Genomic DNA, 19,526 nt, shown 5'->3' with positions numbered 1-19,526 from the left:
ATAGTATATTTTATTTAACCCTATATATCTAAAATATTTCAACATGTAATCAGTATAAAATATTTTACATTCTTTCTGTACTGTATCTTTAAAATCTAGTGTGCATTTGACACTTACAGCCCACTCATTTGGACACTAAGTTTTCATTGGAAATACTTGATCTGTATTTAGAGACAAAATTTTCAGTTGAAAAAGTAGACTCATAGGCCCAAATTGTTCCACACACACGTAAAAGTTTTCTAATAATTCAATATCAGTTTTTAAAATGAAAATGAAAAAAATTAAAATTGACTTTGTCAGCCACTCTAGCTAATTTCAAGAGCTCAGCAGCAGCATGTGGCTAGTGGCAACCACAGTGGAGAGTGTAGCTCTAAACTGCTCTCCTCCCCGGGGTTACTCCGGACATCCATTTAAAAAGAATGTGTATAGATTTTGGCCTTATTTCTCATTTAGAATGTGATTAATCGTCCCTATTTCCTTCCTCATTGGTCTCGAATGCCTTTATTCAACTTCCCTTTCTTTTCAAGACATGCCTTTTCCTTTGGTTCATATATAGTTCTCATTTAGTTCATTTCATTGCACCAGGTCAGCAACTGCTGAGATTAGTTCCAGGCTATTGCCCTCTCTTTACCTCTATTTCATTGTATTACCCAAACCCTGCTCCCCTCTCTTTTAGTCATGTGCAGCCCTTTGTAACCTGTGCAAGCACTTTATATGTTCAGAGTGCTCTTGTATTATCTGGTTTGATCTTTGCAACTGTCTAAGTAGGAGATCTGGTATTAATCCTATTTTATAAATAAGGAAATATCCACAAGGTGGTTTATATATTTCCCCAAGTCACAGAGATGAAGTTGAGTAGAACTCATATTTTTAAACTTTTGCTATGCTTTTCCCATTACACAATACCCTTCATAGAGACTTCCAGAGACTATGAGACCCTGTGTCCTACTCATCCCATCTAATCTTGCATTGCATTGTAGGCATCCTTAAAAGTTCTTAGGATTAAAAAAAAAATCTCTATTATTAGCCCAAATGATCTGAGATAAACTCCTGTGAAACTGGCTAGTTACCCCAATGTTTTAAAAAATTGACTGAAAATACTTATTTTAAAAACAGGAATTTTGAAGTCATTTAAATTACTGTCTTGCAGTGAGTTGGCCAGGAGGACCGCATTTCCTTGTTTACGTATATGTAGACCCATGACATAAATGGGAAAAGAGCAATTACAGTGGCAATAGCCAACTGAATTCTTCCACCAACTGGATTCCTATAAAGACACAAAAATTATTATAAGTAAATCCAATAAAAATTATGGATTGCTTTGGAAACAAGTATAAAGATTGAACTGGTAAAACACATCATTACATTTTAGTTTGCTCTCTTCTCAACTGTTTTATTGAAGTATAACTCACTGATTTGTAGAAATTCTTTACATATATTCTTAATAAAAATCCTTGTTTACATGTGTTGCAAATATCTTGTCCCACTCAGTGATGTGTTTTGAGGAACAGAAGTCATTGTAATTAGACAATGTTAAAACTGATCTTTTCCTAATGATTTTTGTGTTCTGTTTAAGAAAACTTTCCCTCACCAAGATCTTGAAGATATTAAGTTACCTTCTCTAGAAGATTTATTGTTTTGCTTTTTTATGTCAGACCTATGACACACCTGGAATTTATTTTTATGAAAGTTGTGAGGTAGGAGTTGTTTCACTTTTATCCCACATGGATCCTTAATTGAGCCAGTCCTTTCTATTGAAGAGACTGCCTCTCTTTGCTACCCTGCAGGGCCACCTTTGTTGTAAGTCAAAGGTCTACATAGGTATAGATCTGTTTCTATTACAGATTCTACTGTGTTCCATTAGTTTATTTATCCTTTTGCCAGTATAGATTTAGCCCTCTGATAATTTAGGTCTTCTTTAATTTCTCCTATGATGTTTTATGGTTTTGTGTGTAGAGATTTTACATATCTCTACTAGATTTATTCACAGGGAGATGATTTTTTTGATGTTATTATAAAGAGTAACTTTGTTTTTATCACTTTCTGTTACTTGCTGATAGAAATGCAGTTGATTTTTGTATATTTGGTAATCACACAAAACTCACTTATTCTAGTAATTTTTTAGATTCCTTTTTTCCTACATATGTAACTATGTCACCTACAAATAATGAAAATTTTATTTCTTCCCTGGGCCTCTTTTTTCTTTTTTTTTAAAGACAGTCTGCTCCGTCACCCAGGCTGGAATGCAATGGCACAATCATTGCTCACTGCAATCTCAAAAGCCTCTTCCCACCCCTGCCTCCTGAATAGCTGGAACTACAAGTATGCACCACCACACCTGGCTAATTTTTTTTTTTGTAGAGATGGGGTATTACCTAGGCTGGTCTAAAACTCCTCACCTCAAGCAATCCTCCCTCCTCAGCCTCCCAAAGTGCTAGGATTAGAGGCATGAGCCACCATACCTGGTCTCTTTGGGCCTTTTATTTCTTTTTCTTGCCATATTGCACTGGCTAGGAAAATAGGTAGCACAATGTTGAGTATAAGTGCCAAGAGTGGCTAATTTCATCTCATTCCTGATCTCAGAGAGAATGTTTTCAACTGTTCACCATTAAGTATCGTACTTTGGTATAGATACCATTACCTGGTTATGTTCCCTTGTATACTCATTCTCTAAGAGCTTTTATCATGAATGAATGTTGAATTTTATCAAATGCTCATGCTGTATATAGATTGAGAAGATAGTTTATTTTCTTCTTTTATTTCACTAATGTGGTAGAAAACATTGGTTGGTTTTTGAGTGTTAAAGTAACTTTGTATTTCTAGAATAAACCCAACTTGGTGGTTAGGCTATATATTGCAGGATTTAATTTGCTAATCTATGGTCATGAGTGAGATTGCTGTGCAATTTCCTTTTTTTATAATGTTCTTGTCAAGTTTTGATATCAAGGTTATCTGCCCTCATAAAATGAGTTGGAAAGTGCTTATTTTTTTTCTGTTCTCTGGAAGTGGTTGTTGAAAGTTGACATTACTTCTTCCTTAGATGTTAGGTATACTTCTCTAGTTATGCCATCTAGGTCTAGAGTTTTCCTTTAGGAAAAATTTAAATTATTGACTCAATTTCTTTAATAGTTATGGGACTGTTCTGAGTATTTCTTCTTGTGTATGTTTTGGTAAATTGTATTTTTATCAAGGAACTTGTCCATTTAATCTGTATTTTCAAATTTATTAGCATAAAGTTCTTCATATTACTTTATGATTTTTAGAATATTCATTAGATATATATGGTGTTCTCTTTATCATTCTTGATATTATTTGTGCCTCTTCTTGCTTGTTCTTGCTCTTTTATTTTTGCCTTCTTAGTCATAGCAGGGCTCATCAATATTATAAACCATTTTAGAAAATCAATATTTGGCTTTATTAATTCTCTATTTTTATGTCAATTTTTAATTTCATTGGTTTCTACTTTTATGTTTATTTTCTTCTTGTTTCTTTGAGTTTAACTTGATGTTCCTTGTCTAACTTCCTAAACTGGAAAATTTCTAACCTTAAGAGCTTAATTCATTGATTTTCGGCCACTTAAAAATATGTATATATGTACTTAAGACTGTAAGTTTTCCTCTAAGCATGATTTTTAGCTGTATACCACAAATTTTGATATGTAGTGTTCTCCTTATTCAGCTTAAAATACTTTCTAATGTCTACAGTGATTTCTTCTTTGACCCAAATATTATATGAGCATATTTCCTAAGTTCTAATTATACAGTGATTGCCTAATTATCTTTTTGTTAATGATTTCTAGTTTTATTGCACTGTGGTCAAAGAACACAAAGGGATTTCAGTCCTTTGAAATTTGTTGGGACTTATTTCATGGCCTGACATACAGTCTTTCTATAAATACTCAATGTGTACTTGAAAAGAAAGTGGATTCTGCCATTCTTGGTTGCTTGTCATGTGATCAAAATCTTTTATATTTACATTGATATATTTTGTCTGCTTGATCTATTAATAACTGAGGAAAATATGTTAAAATCTCCCAAGATGACTGTGGATTTCTCAATTTTTCTTTTTAGTTTGTCAATTTTTGTTGTATCTTTTATGAGGCTACGTTATTGGGTACGTACAAATTTAGAGTTGTTATATCTTCTTGATGAACTGAACCTTTCGTCATTAAAAAGTGTCTTTCTTCGGCATCTTAAATCCACCTGTAAATAAGGTGGATTGAGGCCAGGTGTGGTGCCTCAGGCCTGTAATCCTAGCACTTTAGGAGGCTGAGGCAGGGGGATCGCTTGAGGCCAGACGTTTGAGACCAGCCTGAACAATAGATTGAGACCCCATCTCTACAAAAAATTAAAAAATTAGCCGGGTGTGGTGGTGTGCACTTGTAGTTCCAGCTGCTCGAGAGGCTTAAGCAGGAGGATCATTTGAGCCCAAGAGTTTGAGGTTGTGAGCTGCTAAGATGCTGCTGCTGGACTCTGGCCTGGGCAACAGAGTAAGACCTGTCTCCAAAAATAAATAAAAGAAATGAGTGGCGTTGAGATAACCACATAGCCATATAAAAATATAAAATTGGACCCATTCTTCATACCATGACACCAATATAAATTCTAAATAGATCAAACATTTAAGCGTAAAAATGTAACCATACATGTGTTAGAAGAAAATTGAGATAAGTTACTTTACAACCTGGGCGTGAGGAAAGTTTTCCTAACTATGCCTCCAAATCCAGAAGTCATAAGGAAAAGGATTGATAAATATGGTTACATTAAAAAGTAACAGTGAAAGACTTTTTCTTAGCAAAGTATACTTTGCACAAGTAAAGTAAAAGGACCATATCAAACTGCAAAACAATATGTTCAGCTTATATCACAGATAAAGAGCTTCTAAAAATAGAGAAGACCAACAACTTTAGTGAGAATCAGGTTAAACTAACATTTCTCAGAGGTGGACCAACATTTTATAGAAAAAACAATACAAAAAATATGCTCGCCTTTGCTCTTAATAAGAGAAATGCAAGTTATTAATAAAACTGCTCCTTTCTTAACTATCTGATTAGTAAAAATTCAGAGTTTTGACTATGTACTCTGTTGGCAAGGCTGTGAGCAAAGAGGCGCTCTTATCTGTTGCTGGAGGGGATACAAAATGCAGCAAGCCATATGGAGGGGAATTTGGGAGTATATCAAAACATTAACTATGCAATTACACTTTGGCCCAGCAATTTCACTTCCAGGAATTCATCTCAAAGACATGCTGATAAAAATATGTTAGATATATACATGGAGCTATTTATTGCCACACTATCTTTAAGAGCAAAAGACTGGATATGGTCCAAATAGTAGAGGACTCGTTGGATAAGCTATGGAGCTATCTACCAGCAGAATAAGGAAAGCTCTTATACACTGTAGAATGAGCTCCAGGATGTAGTAAGTGAAAAAGCAAGTGGAATACAATTGTGTATAATATACTACCACTTATCTAAGACAAGCAGGAATACAAATAAATGCACATATTCACTCCACTGAAAAACCATGGAAGAATAAATCATCAAATTGAAAAAAATTTCACCTTTAGGGAAAGGGAAGATACAGATTTTTTATAATATATCTTATTTTGCAGATTTGCCTTTGGAGCCATATAGGTATTTTACCTAATTATAAAATAATATCAATATATTTGAAATAAAATTATCCCTAGAAATAAATGAACCTAACTGTGTATTCACTTGATAGCAGTAGCATACAGAACAATTATTCCCGGGAATTTGAGTGTACATCCCTTTGTGGGATACACCCTAATGACAAAGACAAAACAGCCCGTTTTCAGTAGTCATATAGTTATTTTGAGATTGTGTTTGTATTGGAGGGTAAATCAAATGAGTTATTATGTTGAGGTCACTGAGACTAGAGATTTTGCCAGGATTAAAAGAAGATACAGGTACAAGATCTCTGATAAGGTTAAATGAAAACTGGAATGCTCAATATGAATAGTTAGAATCAGTATGAACTCATAAGAAATTTTATCTTTAAATATATATGTACATGTATATATGTATATAGCATACACATATATATTTAAGACAGTTATATAAATTCACACACACATACATTGCAAAAGTGGCTGATTTCAGGTCTAGGGCATAAAACATGATCCTGGGTATAACATGAGCCTGGAACATCTTGTCATACCAGAAAGCAAAGAAGCCATCAAAAGTTACTATGGTCATGTCCAAAAGCATTCAGGAGCCAACATGAATAAGTGCCAGAGGCCAAAGATAGGACAGAATAAAAATATAATAATAACTGCCTGGACTGAAACACTTCAAATATGTCTAAAGCCATGACTTTATAATGGTACTAAACAACGAAATAAACAAAACAAAGAGACAAAACTCACTGATCACCTTTGGCGAATGCCCAGATAAGAAACAATTCATTCTGAAAACTGGTAAATAAAGGGGGAGAATCAACTCCTTTTCCTTTCCCTTTCTGCTCATGATATGAACCTCAGTGTAGTCAAGAATTAATAAGTGGAAGTTTCTCTTTATAGATGTTTCTAGCTAATGAACAAGTAATGATATAATCAGAATATCACCATTTTGCAACCCAAATGAGTTAACAGATTTAGGCAATAATCATCAAAGACTATTAATAGCACAGAGAAACAGGTATGTGTTACGTATATTATGATGGAAGTACATAACACTGTCATTTAACTTAAAGAAGTCTACAATAAATAATAATACCAGAATCTGGTCAAACTTCTAGATCTAACCACCAATTTATAGGAAGTATAAGGCACAAAGGGACAAGCATTTATAAGATAATTGGGGAAATCTAAACAGTAACTGGAAAACTCACAATTCTGAAGAGTTATTGCTCTTTTAGCTTTTGTATGAGAGCAGAGTGGTTAGTTTTGCAATGCTTTTCTTTTAGAGATACATTCTGAAATATAGAGGAAACAATATGATGTCTGGAATTTATTTCAAAATAGTCTGGCAGTGTGGAGTGGATAGTGGTTTAGATGAAACAACACTGGACATATTGATAATTATTGAAGCTGGGAAATGGATACATCTGATTCATTCGATTAGCTTCTCTGCTTTTAGATATGTTTGTAAATTTTCAAAATAGAAAACTAAAACAAAAAATAAAAATATTCACAAATGTTGTTTTGCTCCAATAATTGTCTTAAAGTCTACTTTGTTATTAAAATTGCTACACTGGTTTTCATTTGGTTGGTATTTGTATAGTAAATATTTTCCATCTTTTGACTTTAAATCTTTCTGTAGGTGTATATTTAAGGGTTGTCTTTTGTAAACAGTGTAGAGTTGGGTTTTTAATCTTTTCATACACTGGGAACATCTTTGACTCTTAACTGGAATATTCGATACATTTGCATTTAGTATAATTTCTGATCTCTTTGTCTTTAAATCTCTTTCTTAACATGTGCTTCCCCTTTGTTCCATTTTTTCTGTTTTTTGTCCATCTCTTTTCCTGCCTTCTATAATCATTTTTTATTCTTTTAGTGGTCACCCTAAGGATTACAACATGAATCCTTGACTTATCAAAGTTTAACATAAATTGGTACTTTTATCTCTTCCCAGACAATTAAAAGACCTGAGAACACATTAACTCCATTTATTCCCTTCCAGCTTACATGCTACTATTGTCATGTATTTTTATCCGATATATGTTTAAACCCACAAAACATCAATATTATTGTTCTATAAGTTAGTATTCACATATATGTCCTCACACATTGATATTTCCTTTCCTCTTTTTTTCTTTTCTCAGTCTTCGAGCTTCCTCTGTGATCATTTTCCTTCACCCTGAAGAACACCTTTCAGGCTGGCAACTGCCCATGACCTTACTGGACCACATAGAAAACTATGGTATTCATGAAAATGAGTGATCATGAAACTTTGAATCAACTATTATTAGCTTCCCTTAGGAAAAGGAAAGATTTCTTTCAAAAAATTCCTGTTTTTACTTGTGTGTCAATATTTTCACTTACTACCTGATTTTATCACCCTTGAAGACATCTGATTTTAACTGATTCCTTAAATACTTACTTTGATGAAGTGCGGCACAGGCTCATCCATGCTGTGATAATCACCAGACCAGAGAGCTCCCTAGAACAGAGCACACATTTCATATTTTTGGAGTGGCTGCAAGTGAGATGCATAGCGTGGCATTCTCTCTATGACTACCTGATAGTACATTCTGATTGAGTGACTTTCCCCCAAGATATACAACATCTATAGAATATTTTCAAGTCTAGCCGTGATTCATAAATTACTTTTCTCAGACAGTTTAAAGGCTTATATGAAAATACATTCCATCTTAAGAGGCAGATATGAGGTCCATGACTGTTCCTCAACTTATAAGTGGACCTTCCCCAAAATTAAATAAATATTTAAAAACCCACACAGACACATCACTTATTGGAGGTCACTGGGAGGTATAGTGCAACCAAGAAAACAATTTCAGATTTGATCAGTCATTATTTTCACATTTTTTTAGAGGCCTCAGTATTAGGCAGGATGAGATTAAACCAATACATAATTTGAGCACATATTGCAGGAGATTGGGTCACTTCTTAGGGGAGAGGAATGATTTGTGGTATGAATCAGACTATAATTCTGGGGTGGGTATATTCTTCTAGATACATGTATTACAACAGAATAGAAAAAATCACATTCCACCATAGTTCCACTGAAAGCCCCACCTTGAGTGCTCCATGGCTCACAGGCTTCACGCTGGAGGTGACTCAACCCAATTGGTTGACATCCCACCTGCAGACCCACCCTGATTTGCTCTCCGGGTTTCTAAAGATTAGGGACTGCAACAAAGCCGGACCTTTTCAGAGATGCAGAACTTACAGTCTCTGACCCTTGGTGCTGGCAGCTGGCAGCAGTGGCATAGAGAAGGGAAAGGGCTTATGAATGAGGCCAAGGAGGTCAAGGGTGGCAGGAAGCAAAGGACGAGGTGATAAAACAGGAGCAAATAAATGGTTGTCACAGAGGGCGGAGATGACATGAGACATACCACGCAAGTCTAACAGAGGCTGACTTCAAACCCTGACCTCTGAAGTAGCTGATTACACCTGTAGATGAGATTCTGGCTTAAACCAGAACTGGATCAGAACGCTGACAGCGCTGTGGGTAACCGGACTGAGTATTACTGTATGGCGCCGCTGCCAGTCACGGGAGGCCAAAGTCCCACTGCCTGACAGTGATATAATGTAACACGTAATGTAACAGCTGTGTGCAGTAGGAATGATGGGGTTTGAATCCTGACTCCACCTTTCCCTCCGTTCCTTCAGCTTATGAGGGAGATAACACCTTCCCTGCTCCGCACGGTCTGGCCGGGGGAAGCCAATCACCGCTGTGCACAGATAAGGTCTGATAAAGGAAGACACGATTCCTCAGTTCTACCCCACCCCTCCAAAGGACAAAAGTCACTGCTCACCTGCCTTCTTCCTCATGCAAGATGCTCTGCTGCCCATGAAGCAAGAGGGAGTACGCCAGGCCGGCAGCCCAGGCCACGCAGAGGAGCGTGTGGACCGCAGAGACACTCCTCCAGATGATGTTTCCTAGAACAGACGTCCTGACGCTGTTGGTAATGGAATCACACCCCACAGAAAACGATCTCTGTACCTGCTTTGCTGTAGTCTGCTTTCAGAAAAGGCTTTCGGAAAAACTTTTTTTTTTTTTTTTGAGGGACAACACAGAGGTCATAGCACCAATTATAAACGTAACCTCCCCTTCCTGGGATGACTACCCTCATTTTCTTTGGGAATCCACCCTGCCCACCCCTAGTCTGTGTGTCCCAGCAAACTGGACCATAGCCAGGTCCCTCAACACATTCGTCCCCTCAGACACAGCGATGTGGCTCAGGACAAACAGACAATGAATCAGGGCCAACAACTCGATTCTGACTTCAGTAGAGTGCACAAACAGAGTCTAAATCCTGCTGGACTCAGCATGGAGAAGATGTGAACTGGGAGCGCAAGAGCTGCCGTGGGGAGCCCGGGGGTGAAGTTCAGGGACCACCAGTGCCCGAAGCCAGCACCACCCAGCCCTTCCAGTAAACCGCACCAACATGTTTGCTTCTTAGCAAATTTTTTGGAGTTGAGATTTTCTTCTAGCTTATAACTAAAGTAGCCCTAACTGATCCACCTTAAAGATGGAGACAGAGTTCTAGGGGCCTATGTAAGGCACCCGGGCATCTGGGGAGCTAGAACTTTCCCCACCTAGGTAGGAATCATTATTCTTTATTCTAAGGCCCCTGAGAACTTCCAAGCTCACTACTATAAGCTATTTTAAAGAAACTGAAAAATAATCTGTCAGGACTAATAGTTTTCAATAATAAGAAAACTAATATAAATGTATTTTTTTCTGTTATAAGACACTGTTTTATAGTATAAAACTGTCTAACATAAGGTTGGTTGAAAGATTTTTAGTGCCATAAAAAGTGAAGGAGCTATGTTTGCCCAGCATTGAGCTAGGTAGCCTGTGAGCTATACAAACTAGATATTTTAAGTGGATTTTTTTCACATGTACACCCACCTGGGATGTCCATGTAAGGTGTCCAAGAAGCAGGTTACAGAATGAATATACAGTAATCCTGTTTTACAGCCATTCACTCCTCTGACCAGCAGTAAGTACCTACCACATGCCTGGCCATGTTGTTGTGGACTGAATATTTGTGTCCCCCCAAAATTCATATGTTGAAATCCTAACCCCCCCAAAGTGATAGATAGTATTGGGAGGTGTGGCCTTTGGGAGGTAGGTAGTTCATGAGGGTGGATCCCTCACAAATGGGATTGGTGTCCTTAAAAAAGAGGCCTGAGAAAGTTCCCTTGGCCCTTCCACCCTGTGAGGACACAGAGAGCAGGCCACACCTATGAACAGGAGTGGGCCCTCACCACACACTGCATCTGCCAGCACCTTGATCTTGGACTTTCCAACCTCTAGCACTGGGAGAAATAAATTTCTGTTGTTTATAAGCCACCTAGTCTATGATATTGTTGTTATAGCAGCCCTAATGGCCTAGGCACATATAGGTAGGCTAAGCTTATGCAAAGATGCATAAAACATGATCCTGCTTTTAAGGGGCTTACACAGCCTGGTAGGGAAAACATATATAAAATCATGCAATACATTGCTGTAGGTACCATGACAGTGTGTAAGGAGATTAGGAAGAGCAACATATATTAACAAAAAATCTAGATATTTGCTATAGACATTATAAACAATTCTATATTTGAGTGCTGGTTCATATACAGAGGTATTGAATAAATTCAAAATAAGAAAATGATTAATGGGAGTGGTGTTACTCTAAGAAAAATGTGTAAAAAAATGAGTTGAACGGGGTTGTGAGGAGAAAATATATGCTAGACATTGATTGCCACTGAGTATGGGGACACAAGATTAGCACTTAGATTGTTGCCTACTTTACGTTAGTTTGGTGGCTTAAGAAATCAGTGCAGTGACCAAAACCCTTCTCTCTCGTGGGCTGAACTGCATAACCAGGATTCCACAACAGCATCAGGGGTCTTGGGTCCAAGTTGCTAAAGAAGGGCTTAGCACAGCAGATCCTCATAATGTTTTCCAGAAGATGGGTAAGAACAATCTAGATGAGAATTATCTCCTCTTATTACCAGAAATGAGAAGAAAGGCCTAGGGAGCCCTGTTTTTCTCCTGAGAGTCAGGCAGATAGACCTCATTATTACAAGGAAATCTGATTCGCTGTATCTCCCTTCAGAATGCAAGGTCTATACCTGTGACAAGAGGGTTAAATCCAACAAGCAGAGTCAACACTGCAGGTATCGCATACACCACCTGTTAGCAAAAAGAGAGGAAATTATGTGGCTTAAGAAGTGTGCCCAGGCCAGGCGTGAGGTGGCTCACGCCTGTAATCCTAGGATTTTGGGAGGCCGAGGCAAGAGGATCGCTCGAGGTCAGGAGTTTGAGACCAGCCTGAGCAAGAGCGAGACCCCGTCTCTACTAAAAATAGAAAGAAATTATATGGACAACTAAAAATATATATAGAAAAATTAGCCGGGCATGGTGGCGCATGCCTGTAGTCTCAGCTACTCGGGAGGCTGAGGCAAAAGGATTGCTTAAGCCCAGGAGTTGGAGGTTGCTGTGAGCTAGGCTGACGCCACAGCACTCTAGCCTGGGCAAAAGAGCGAGACTCTTTCTCCAAAAAAAAAAAAAAAAAAAGTGTGCCCAATACCTGAGATGTTCAGATGTCCGGGAAGTAAAGAAAGACGAGACAGTGGCTGTTTTGCTGCAACACAGCCTCTGGGTTTCAGCAACGGCTGAGGAAGCGGTAGCCTCTGCTTTCATGGCACTTGACACTTGTGGTTGCAATTTATCTACCTTCCTCCTAGACTGTAGGCTATTCCAGGAAAGGCTCGTTCATCTTTGAGCTCCAGCATTGAGCATAGAGTTTGAGTCTTAAGACACACTGACCGCCCAGTCTCTCCCAAGCAAATTCCATGCCCAAATGACCTTCCCCCACTGGCACACAAGAAAATGTTCTTTGAAAAGTAGGGCAGGAGCAGCCATGATTAGCCAGATGGCCTTGCTGGGTTTGACCCACTGGACTATCCGGCCCAATATTCCAACCCTGTGAGACCACAGAAAGTTTCCTAACAATGTACGGATCCCCTGTCCCAATAATAAGGCTGGGCTCTTCCTTTTGGAAGCTGCTGAGAAGTTGGTTTCGAAGTGGGAAGGCTTGTCCTCAAGAGGCCCTACTCCTAAGCCTCGTTCATAGCAAACAGGCTCTAGACAAACTTAACTAGTGTGTGTGTGTGTGTGTGTGTGTGTGTGTGTGTGTGTGTGTGTTGCAGAGGGAGGGTTGGTTTATAAGACACAAGGGGACTTTTTGAGAAATGTAGCAGTTTAACCACATCAGTTGCTATGCTTATGTCAGAAACCTCTTGTTTATTTGGAAGCTGTCAGAGCTGTACGTTTAAGCTATTTGTTTTCAGTATAAAAACATGTCTGTCTTGCCCCTGGGGAGAGGGAGCATTGGATTAGAGACTCTGTCTTCATCTTTCCCACTCCATCCCTCATGAATATTGGAATAATGGCCCATACTGACATTTGAAAGTCAAGGTGGACAGTCATGCGACTGACAGTTAGACCAGTGCCAACTTTAATGTGCACACCAGTCGCCTGGGATCGTGTTAGAACGCAGAGTATGATTCCAGAGGTCTGGGCTAGGCCACAAGATTCTGACTTTCTAACAATGTCCCAGGGGCCACTGCTGCTGCTGTTCCAAGGCCTGCAGTAAGAGACTACTTTTCTAGTGAAAAACTACATGCCTTAGCCACCGAGAGAGAGAGAGAGAGAGAAAGGTAAGTTAAAGACACACACACATCCATTATACAATACTTAATTGTGCTCTCTGTAAGAAATGTTTGGCAGAGATTTTGAAGATGTGCATCCAAATGTATGAGATATCTGTCATTAATAGACTAAAGGGTTTCTAAACCTTCTTAGTTCAGTATATTGTAAACATATGAAGGAAATAATCAACTAAGTAATAGTTTCCCATGGCAGCTGTGACCTGTTAATCTTTATTTAAATACTTTTCTCTGTCTTGAATGAGGTTTAAAAAATTTGAGGTCAGAGGAACTGAAAATAACTGTTTCTAGTGCACAAGTTAAAACAATGCACAGTATAAACACTCAATAACGAACTCAGTCTTTTATATTTCATATTTTTGTTGGTGGATTTTCAAAAAATCTAAGGGTGGTTGTGTTATGCATTTATAGTATTTAGCTTACTGAAAACACAGTCGTTGAATACTGTGGTATCATGCCTAATATCACTCTCCTTTCTCCACCTATTTGTTTTCTCGGCCTCTTTCGCAGGTAGAGGTGGTCATGTTCCAGCAATGAAACGTAAGAAGTCTTTTAGAGGCAAGGCTGATGCTCAAAGCATTAGCAGCCAATATGCCTGGGTGCTGACCAGTCAGTCTGGAGCCCTGACAACGTGCCATGCTGGTACACACACACTGAACAGCAGCCCTGCCCAACGGGCTTCTGGGGAAACATTTGTCTCTCTCACATAAGAAAAGAAAACACAGGAGGAAAATTTATTTTTCTTCTGTCTTGCTTCTTCCTACTTGGGGTGCTCTTTTCTGGGGATGAGATGTATGGAGCTGCAGCAGTCATTCTGTGAACATGAGAGGAGATATCACCCACATATTGAGGATGGCTGAGAAGAAAGACAGAAAGCTCAGGTTCTTGATGACACTGTTGACTATTAAACAGCTACCTCTGGATATGTTAAGTGAAATATTCTGTATTTTTATAACCTGATGCTAGTCAGATTTTCCATTATTAGCTGCTGTATGCATACAAATGTCCTCCATGAGCAAGGTGAAGCAGGGACATGGAAATGAGTTTGGCATAGACCAGCCCCCAAGGCTCAGTGACCTAGTAGGTGTTCATCCATTCATTCAGGAAGGATTTCCATCAGGGAGGCTCTACGTTAGGTTGCCTAAAGGCTATCAAGAAATGGGAAGATTGGTCCTTGTCCTCGTGGGAGCTGGCAGAAACAGAGACAATGCTAATGCAAAGCCAAATGTGTTAGTGCTACAAAAAGGTTCAAAGGAAGACTGGCTGGAAACTGTAGGAAAGAAGCAGAGAGATATTCCCGGTGAGACAGCATTTGAGATAGTCCTCGAAGCTTGGGTAGAGTATGACACACAGGAATTCTAGGGGTGAGGCACATTAACTATTATTGCTGGACTAGGCTTCGACAACCTGGTTGTTGAAGGTGGGCTGGGGCCATATTGTGGTGGGCCTTGAATCCAAGTTGGGAGTTTCAACTTAAGAGATCTTGGGAAGTAACAAAAGTTTTTGAAGCAGACGTTCACATACAGGAAGTGTTCTACGAACAGAAGAGATGCAAGGCGGACAGAAGAATTGGGAAGCTGTTCCAGGGGTCCATGTGGGAGCTAACAGAGGGCTGAACTGGGAATGAGAGAGGATGTCCGTGGGGACGTGGGGTCTACTCTTCACATTATATCATCTGAGCATGTAGTTAATGGTATAATGTGCAGGTACCATACAGATAAGCAATTAAACCTAGATTGTTGTTTAATCGATTACTTAATTAATTTTGTAAAGACAGGGTCTTGCTATGTTGCCCAGGCTGGCCTCAAACTCCCAGACTCAAGTGATCCTTCTGCCTGAGCCTCCTGAGTAGCCGGGAATACAGTTGTGTGCCATTCTGCCCGGGTCAAACTTACTTTGTCTTTTGAGGGGATCTCAAAGGCAGTGGTAAGGGACAGAGAAATGTCAAAGATGACTGAGGTTTTGAGAGAGGATTACTCCGAGAATGATTCTACTGATGATAGAAATGCCAAGTCAGGAAGAGGAGTGGGTTTTGCAGGGAAAGATGCTAGGTAGGACCTTGGGCATATCTGAGGAGCAGTGTGACGTATGGGTGGATATATCCAGCAGTCTTTTGGAAATTCAACATTAACCTGGATGTTTGAGACTTGTCTATGGGTAAATGATATTTGGAACACAAGATGTGAAATCAGAGTGCCAAGAAAATGCAATTTGATTTGATTCGGGGACATATGAATCTGGATAATAAGCAATACCAGAATGAGGTTTTACTGTACTAAAAAAATGGACTAGATGTTTGCATTATAATTCTATTAATAAATGCTTTCATGCATGTTACTCACATGGTCAACATTATTCTAAAGGCTAAGAATCAACTCCTCAGTGATATTGTACAGTCTTGTGTTTCTGTATTGAAAGAAACTGGGCAAAATTCAAATATTTCAGAAAATGTATGGGGCACACATTTCTCCTCTAATGGTTCAAATCAGAGCACTGGTTAACACATTGACTGCCACGATAGAAAAAAAAATTTTTTTCCTTGGGGCCACAGTGTTTTTTTATGCAAATAGAATAAAAACTTTGAAAACAAAACAATCCTTTTTAATTTACTGAAAAATTTGTTATTTTTTTATTGTTTTCTGTGTGTGAGTTATATGCAACTAGAAAAATAGCTCATAAGGATAAAGGTAAACAGACGTGTGAGTTCCATATGCTTCACAGGGCCCTGGGCTCAAAACTAGCATGAGTTAAATACAACTCACATGGCAGTTAATATGTGAAATGAACACTGTAGGTTTAACGGGCTTTAATGACTTTTATCAACGTAACTCCCTAAATCAGCAGCACCACAGAACTTAGGCCTGTCATTTCCCTACCAAAGGCCTGCTGCAGTTTTTGCCTAGAAACGCAGAAGGAATGGTTCCATCACTCCTGCGAGGTCTCCGGGTCCTCAGCTGGGCCCTCTATTCCAAGGGAATACCGTGGAAAGACCTCTGTCTCTAGAAAGTTTGGAATTTACACACACACACATTACATTGTCACTCCGATCCCCCTACTAATATTTTAGGAAAAAGAGCTTACAAAGGGTTTGGCTTCTAAGTTTTTAAGTAAACAAAGCAGGGAGGAGAGGTAAACAGAAGACTGCCGTTTTGTGCTAGTCCACAATTCTTTCAAATGGAGGGCAGTGTCATAGCGGCTCATACTCACCACCCACAGTTCCGCATCAGGATCATTTACCTGGAATGCCAAAACACGCAGGCGTCAGCAGACATGCCGTCCTGTGCCCCCTATCTTTGGTCTGCCTTTTTATCCGTGTGTTCCGTGCCACACGGCGGAGCCAAAGCCAAAGTCTGCGTCAGACAGTCTCGCAGATGAGGATGGCTGGAAGGCATTTCTGGCTGAGCACGACAGATGGTGTGTGTGCAGCCACACGTTTCTGAACAGAACCGCACGGGAGCTCTGAAGAGGACGCGCCAACCCTAGAATGGGGATTTTAAGGAGCCTCCAGTCTCGAGAAATGGGGGAAATTATTGTGGAGGGGCTCCAAAGCAGACCTGGAAGGATAATGATGCTATAAAGGGGTTTGCTCCGCTTCCTGCCCAGACCCTGACTTGTGTGCAGTCTCAGGCACAGGCTGAATGTTCGGAAAGGTGCCGGGGCTGCCTCTGTTTGGGTCCCCTTCAAAGGGACACGCGCTGAACCGGCTCCTTCCTGCACTTGAGCACAGGACTGCGCGCAAGGGAGGCCTGAGGGTCAGGGTCGCAGGCGTGTGGCTTGCGCATCCGAACGCATCTATGTCTGAGTAGGGGAGAGCCTGGGGTCCCCCAAGCATAAGCCCCACTTCTCGTCCTCCTCATAAACTTTCCGCCCCTGCGACTCTGCGGGCTCGTCAGTCTACGCCGCGCGCCCGGGCTGGGGGAGGAGCCCGAGCCCGGCGGGTCCCCTGTCCCTCGCCCGCCCCCGCCCCAGCCGCCCGGCGCCGCGGCCCGCTGACCTGCACGAAGGCCGCCAGCGCGAAGAAGGCGGCCATGAGCCCGTTGCAGCCCCGCCACAGGGCCCGCGCCCAGGGCCGCGCGGCCGGCGCCATCGGTGGGAGCGCGCGGGGCGGAGCGCGCGGGGGCCGGCCCCTTCCTCCCGGCGACGCCCGCCCCGGCCCGGTCCCCAAGGCCCTCCAGTGGCCGCGGGTAGGCGCGCGCCGGGGGCGGGGAGGTGGGGAGCAGCGTGGCTTGGGCCCTTCCTGCCGTCGCCCTAGGTCCTTGGCAAAGCATCCCCATTTCACAGATGGGGAAAGTGAGTCCCAGGGGGACTGGATGGCTTGCCCAAGGTCGCACAGCTCATCGGCCGTGGAAGGAAGTTGAACCAAGTTCAACTCCAAAGCCTTCTTTCACTAAGGCTACCTGCCTAACATTAAAAAAAAAAAAAAAAAGAAAGGAACAAGGAAAAAAAAAAAACAAAAAAGAGGGGTGTATGCGTATGTGTGTGTGTGTGTGTGTGTGTGTGTGTGTGTTTTCTGGTTAGTATTTATGCATGTCTTTCCAAAGCTCAGGAACTTTCAAATCCCTGTAAGCATTATGGTAATTTCTAGAGTGACGACAGTTATATTAACATCTGATACGGCTCACAGCTTTTCTGCAGACAGCCTCGTTTATCTTCATGGGCTCTTATTATAAAAGGTATTTACATATTATACATATTTACAATTCTCTCCCACCACCAAAACCAACAAAATTTCCAAAATTGCTCATGAATTTCTTATGAACAAAACACACTGAAATATGCACTGTTCTCCCCGCGCTTGTGGCCGTCTTTTTCTGTTTGGTAATTTACCCTTCTGATGAGTTCTTCCCGGGCTCATTTACACATCCATAGGCTTCATCATTTCTGCTGTTCTGAAGAGTCTTTATCACTTCAAATCATGAGCTTGTGTGCCCGTCCTCCTTTCATTTTAGCTAAATCTCTGAAAACTGTTTAGGAGGGGTTTTTTTTTTTCAGTTTCATTCCTTTCAAGAAATACTTATTATAAGAACGACGTCTGCCCGTCTGCCCGTCTGCCCCGTGCTGGGTGCCAGGACCCTGAAGGTAGATTTGCTGTACCCCCCCCCAGAAGGGAGCCTGGTGGCTGCAGGGGTGGGTACACGTTTTGGCAGGGGTGTGGTGAAGGCAGCAGGACCTGCCGCTGGTTGGAGTTCCAGGACTGAATCAGCCCTGGGATTGGAAATAAGCTATGACCACCCTCGCTGTCCTGTTCCTCAAATGAAAAGAAAAAAGAGAGAGAGCAAGTGATCTCGGCTGAACTGTGTCCCCCTCAAAACTCGTACGTTGAAGCCCTAACCCCCAGTACCTCAGAATGAGACCATATTTGGAGATAGGCTCTTTAAAGAGGTGATTAAGTTAAAATGAGATTATTAGGGTGGGCCTTAATCCAATATGAGTGTTGTCCCTATAAGAAGAGGTGATTAGGACACAGACAGTTAGGGAGGGCTATGCAGGGACACAAGGAGAAGACGGCCATCAGCAGGCCAAGGAGAGAGGCCGCAGGGGAAACCAACCCTGCCGACCCCTTGAATGTGGACTCCCAGCCTCCAGAACTGTGAGAGAATAAATTTCTGTTGTTTAAGCCACCCAGTCTGTGGTTCTTGGTTATGGCAGCCCTAGCAATGGAACACAGGGGATGACAGTAATCCCTACAGGGGACAGAGTGGCATGCAAACACTGTTAAGCTCCTATGTGCCGTACAGCCACCGAGAAGTTGCATCACTTCCATTGTTGTCTGGTGCCTTCAAAGTCACTGTAGTGGTCGTCTGCTGTTTTTGCCCGTGCAGGGCTCGTTCCCCTTTCTTCCACAGTCAGCATCTCGATTACTGTGGGGACCCATCTCCCAAGATCGGCACTTGTGTACTTTGGGGCCGACCATACCCCTCCCCCCATCCCAAGGGTAGGCAGGTGACCCTGGCCTGCCTGCTGATGGATCCCGTTCTCACTGTGGCTGGGTCTGGGATGGGTACTGGATCCAAATGGCCCAGATTCAATCCCAGAACCTGTACTGGACTTAGGGTTGCCAGATAGAATATGGGATGCTTACTTAAATTTGAACTCCAGATCACCAATGAATAATTTTTTAATATAAGTGTGTCCCAAATATTTGC

The 19,526-nt window shown here is 41.0% G+C and overlaps 1 protein-coding gene across 2 annotated transcripts; it reads right to left on the bottom strand.

The window, feature by feature from the left end:
• Positions 1 to 1,103: 1,103 nt before the first annotated feature.
• Positions 1,104 to 17,479, bottom strand: TMEM220 (transmembrane protein 220). 2 transcript variants are annotated; one of them, XM_045525256.1, is made up of 6 exons: positions 17,375 to 17,479; positions 16,588 to 16,617; positions 11,782 to 11,842; positions 9,468 to 9,591; positions 8,069 to 8,128; positions 1,104 to 1,267 (listed from the first exon to the last, which is right to left on the bottom strand). In XM_045525256.1, the coding sequence occupies exons 1-6, from the start codon at positions 17,465 to 17,467 to the stop codon at positions 1,132 to 1,134; spliced, it is 504 nt and encodes a 167-aa protein (XP_045381212.1). In that variant the 5' UTR covers positions 17,468 to 17,479; the 3' UTR covers positions 1,104 to 1,131. The 2 variants fall into 2 exon arrangements, with proteins under 2 accessions (XP_045381212.1, XP_045381213.1); XM_045525257.1 differs by lacking the exon at positions 16,588 to 16,617.
• Positions 17,480 to 19,526: the final 2,047 nt, after the last annotated feature.

This window comes from Lemur catta, chromosome 15 (assembly GCF_020740605.2).
Source record: "Lemur catta isolate mLemCat1 chromosome 15, mLemCat1.pri, whole genome shotgun sequence".
NCBI lineage: Eukaryota > Metazoa > Chordata > Mammalia > Primates > Lemuridae > Lemur > Lemur catta.
The sequence above is the reverse complement of the archived record's forward strand: the minus strand, read 5'-3'. Positions and strand labels throughout refer to the sequence as shown.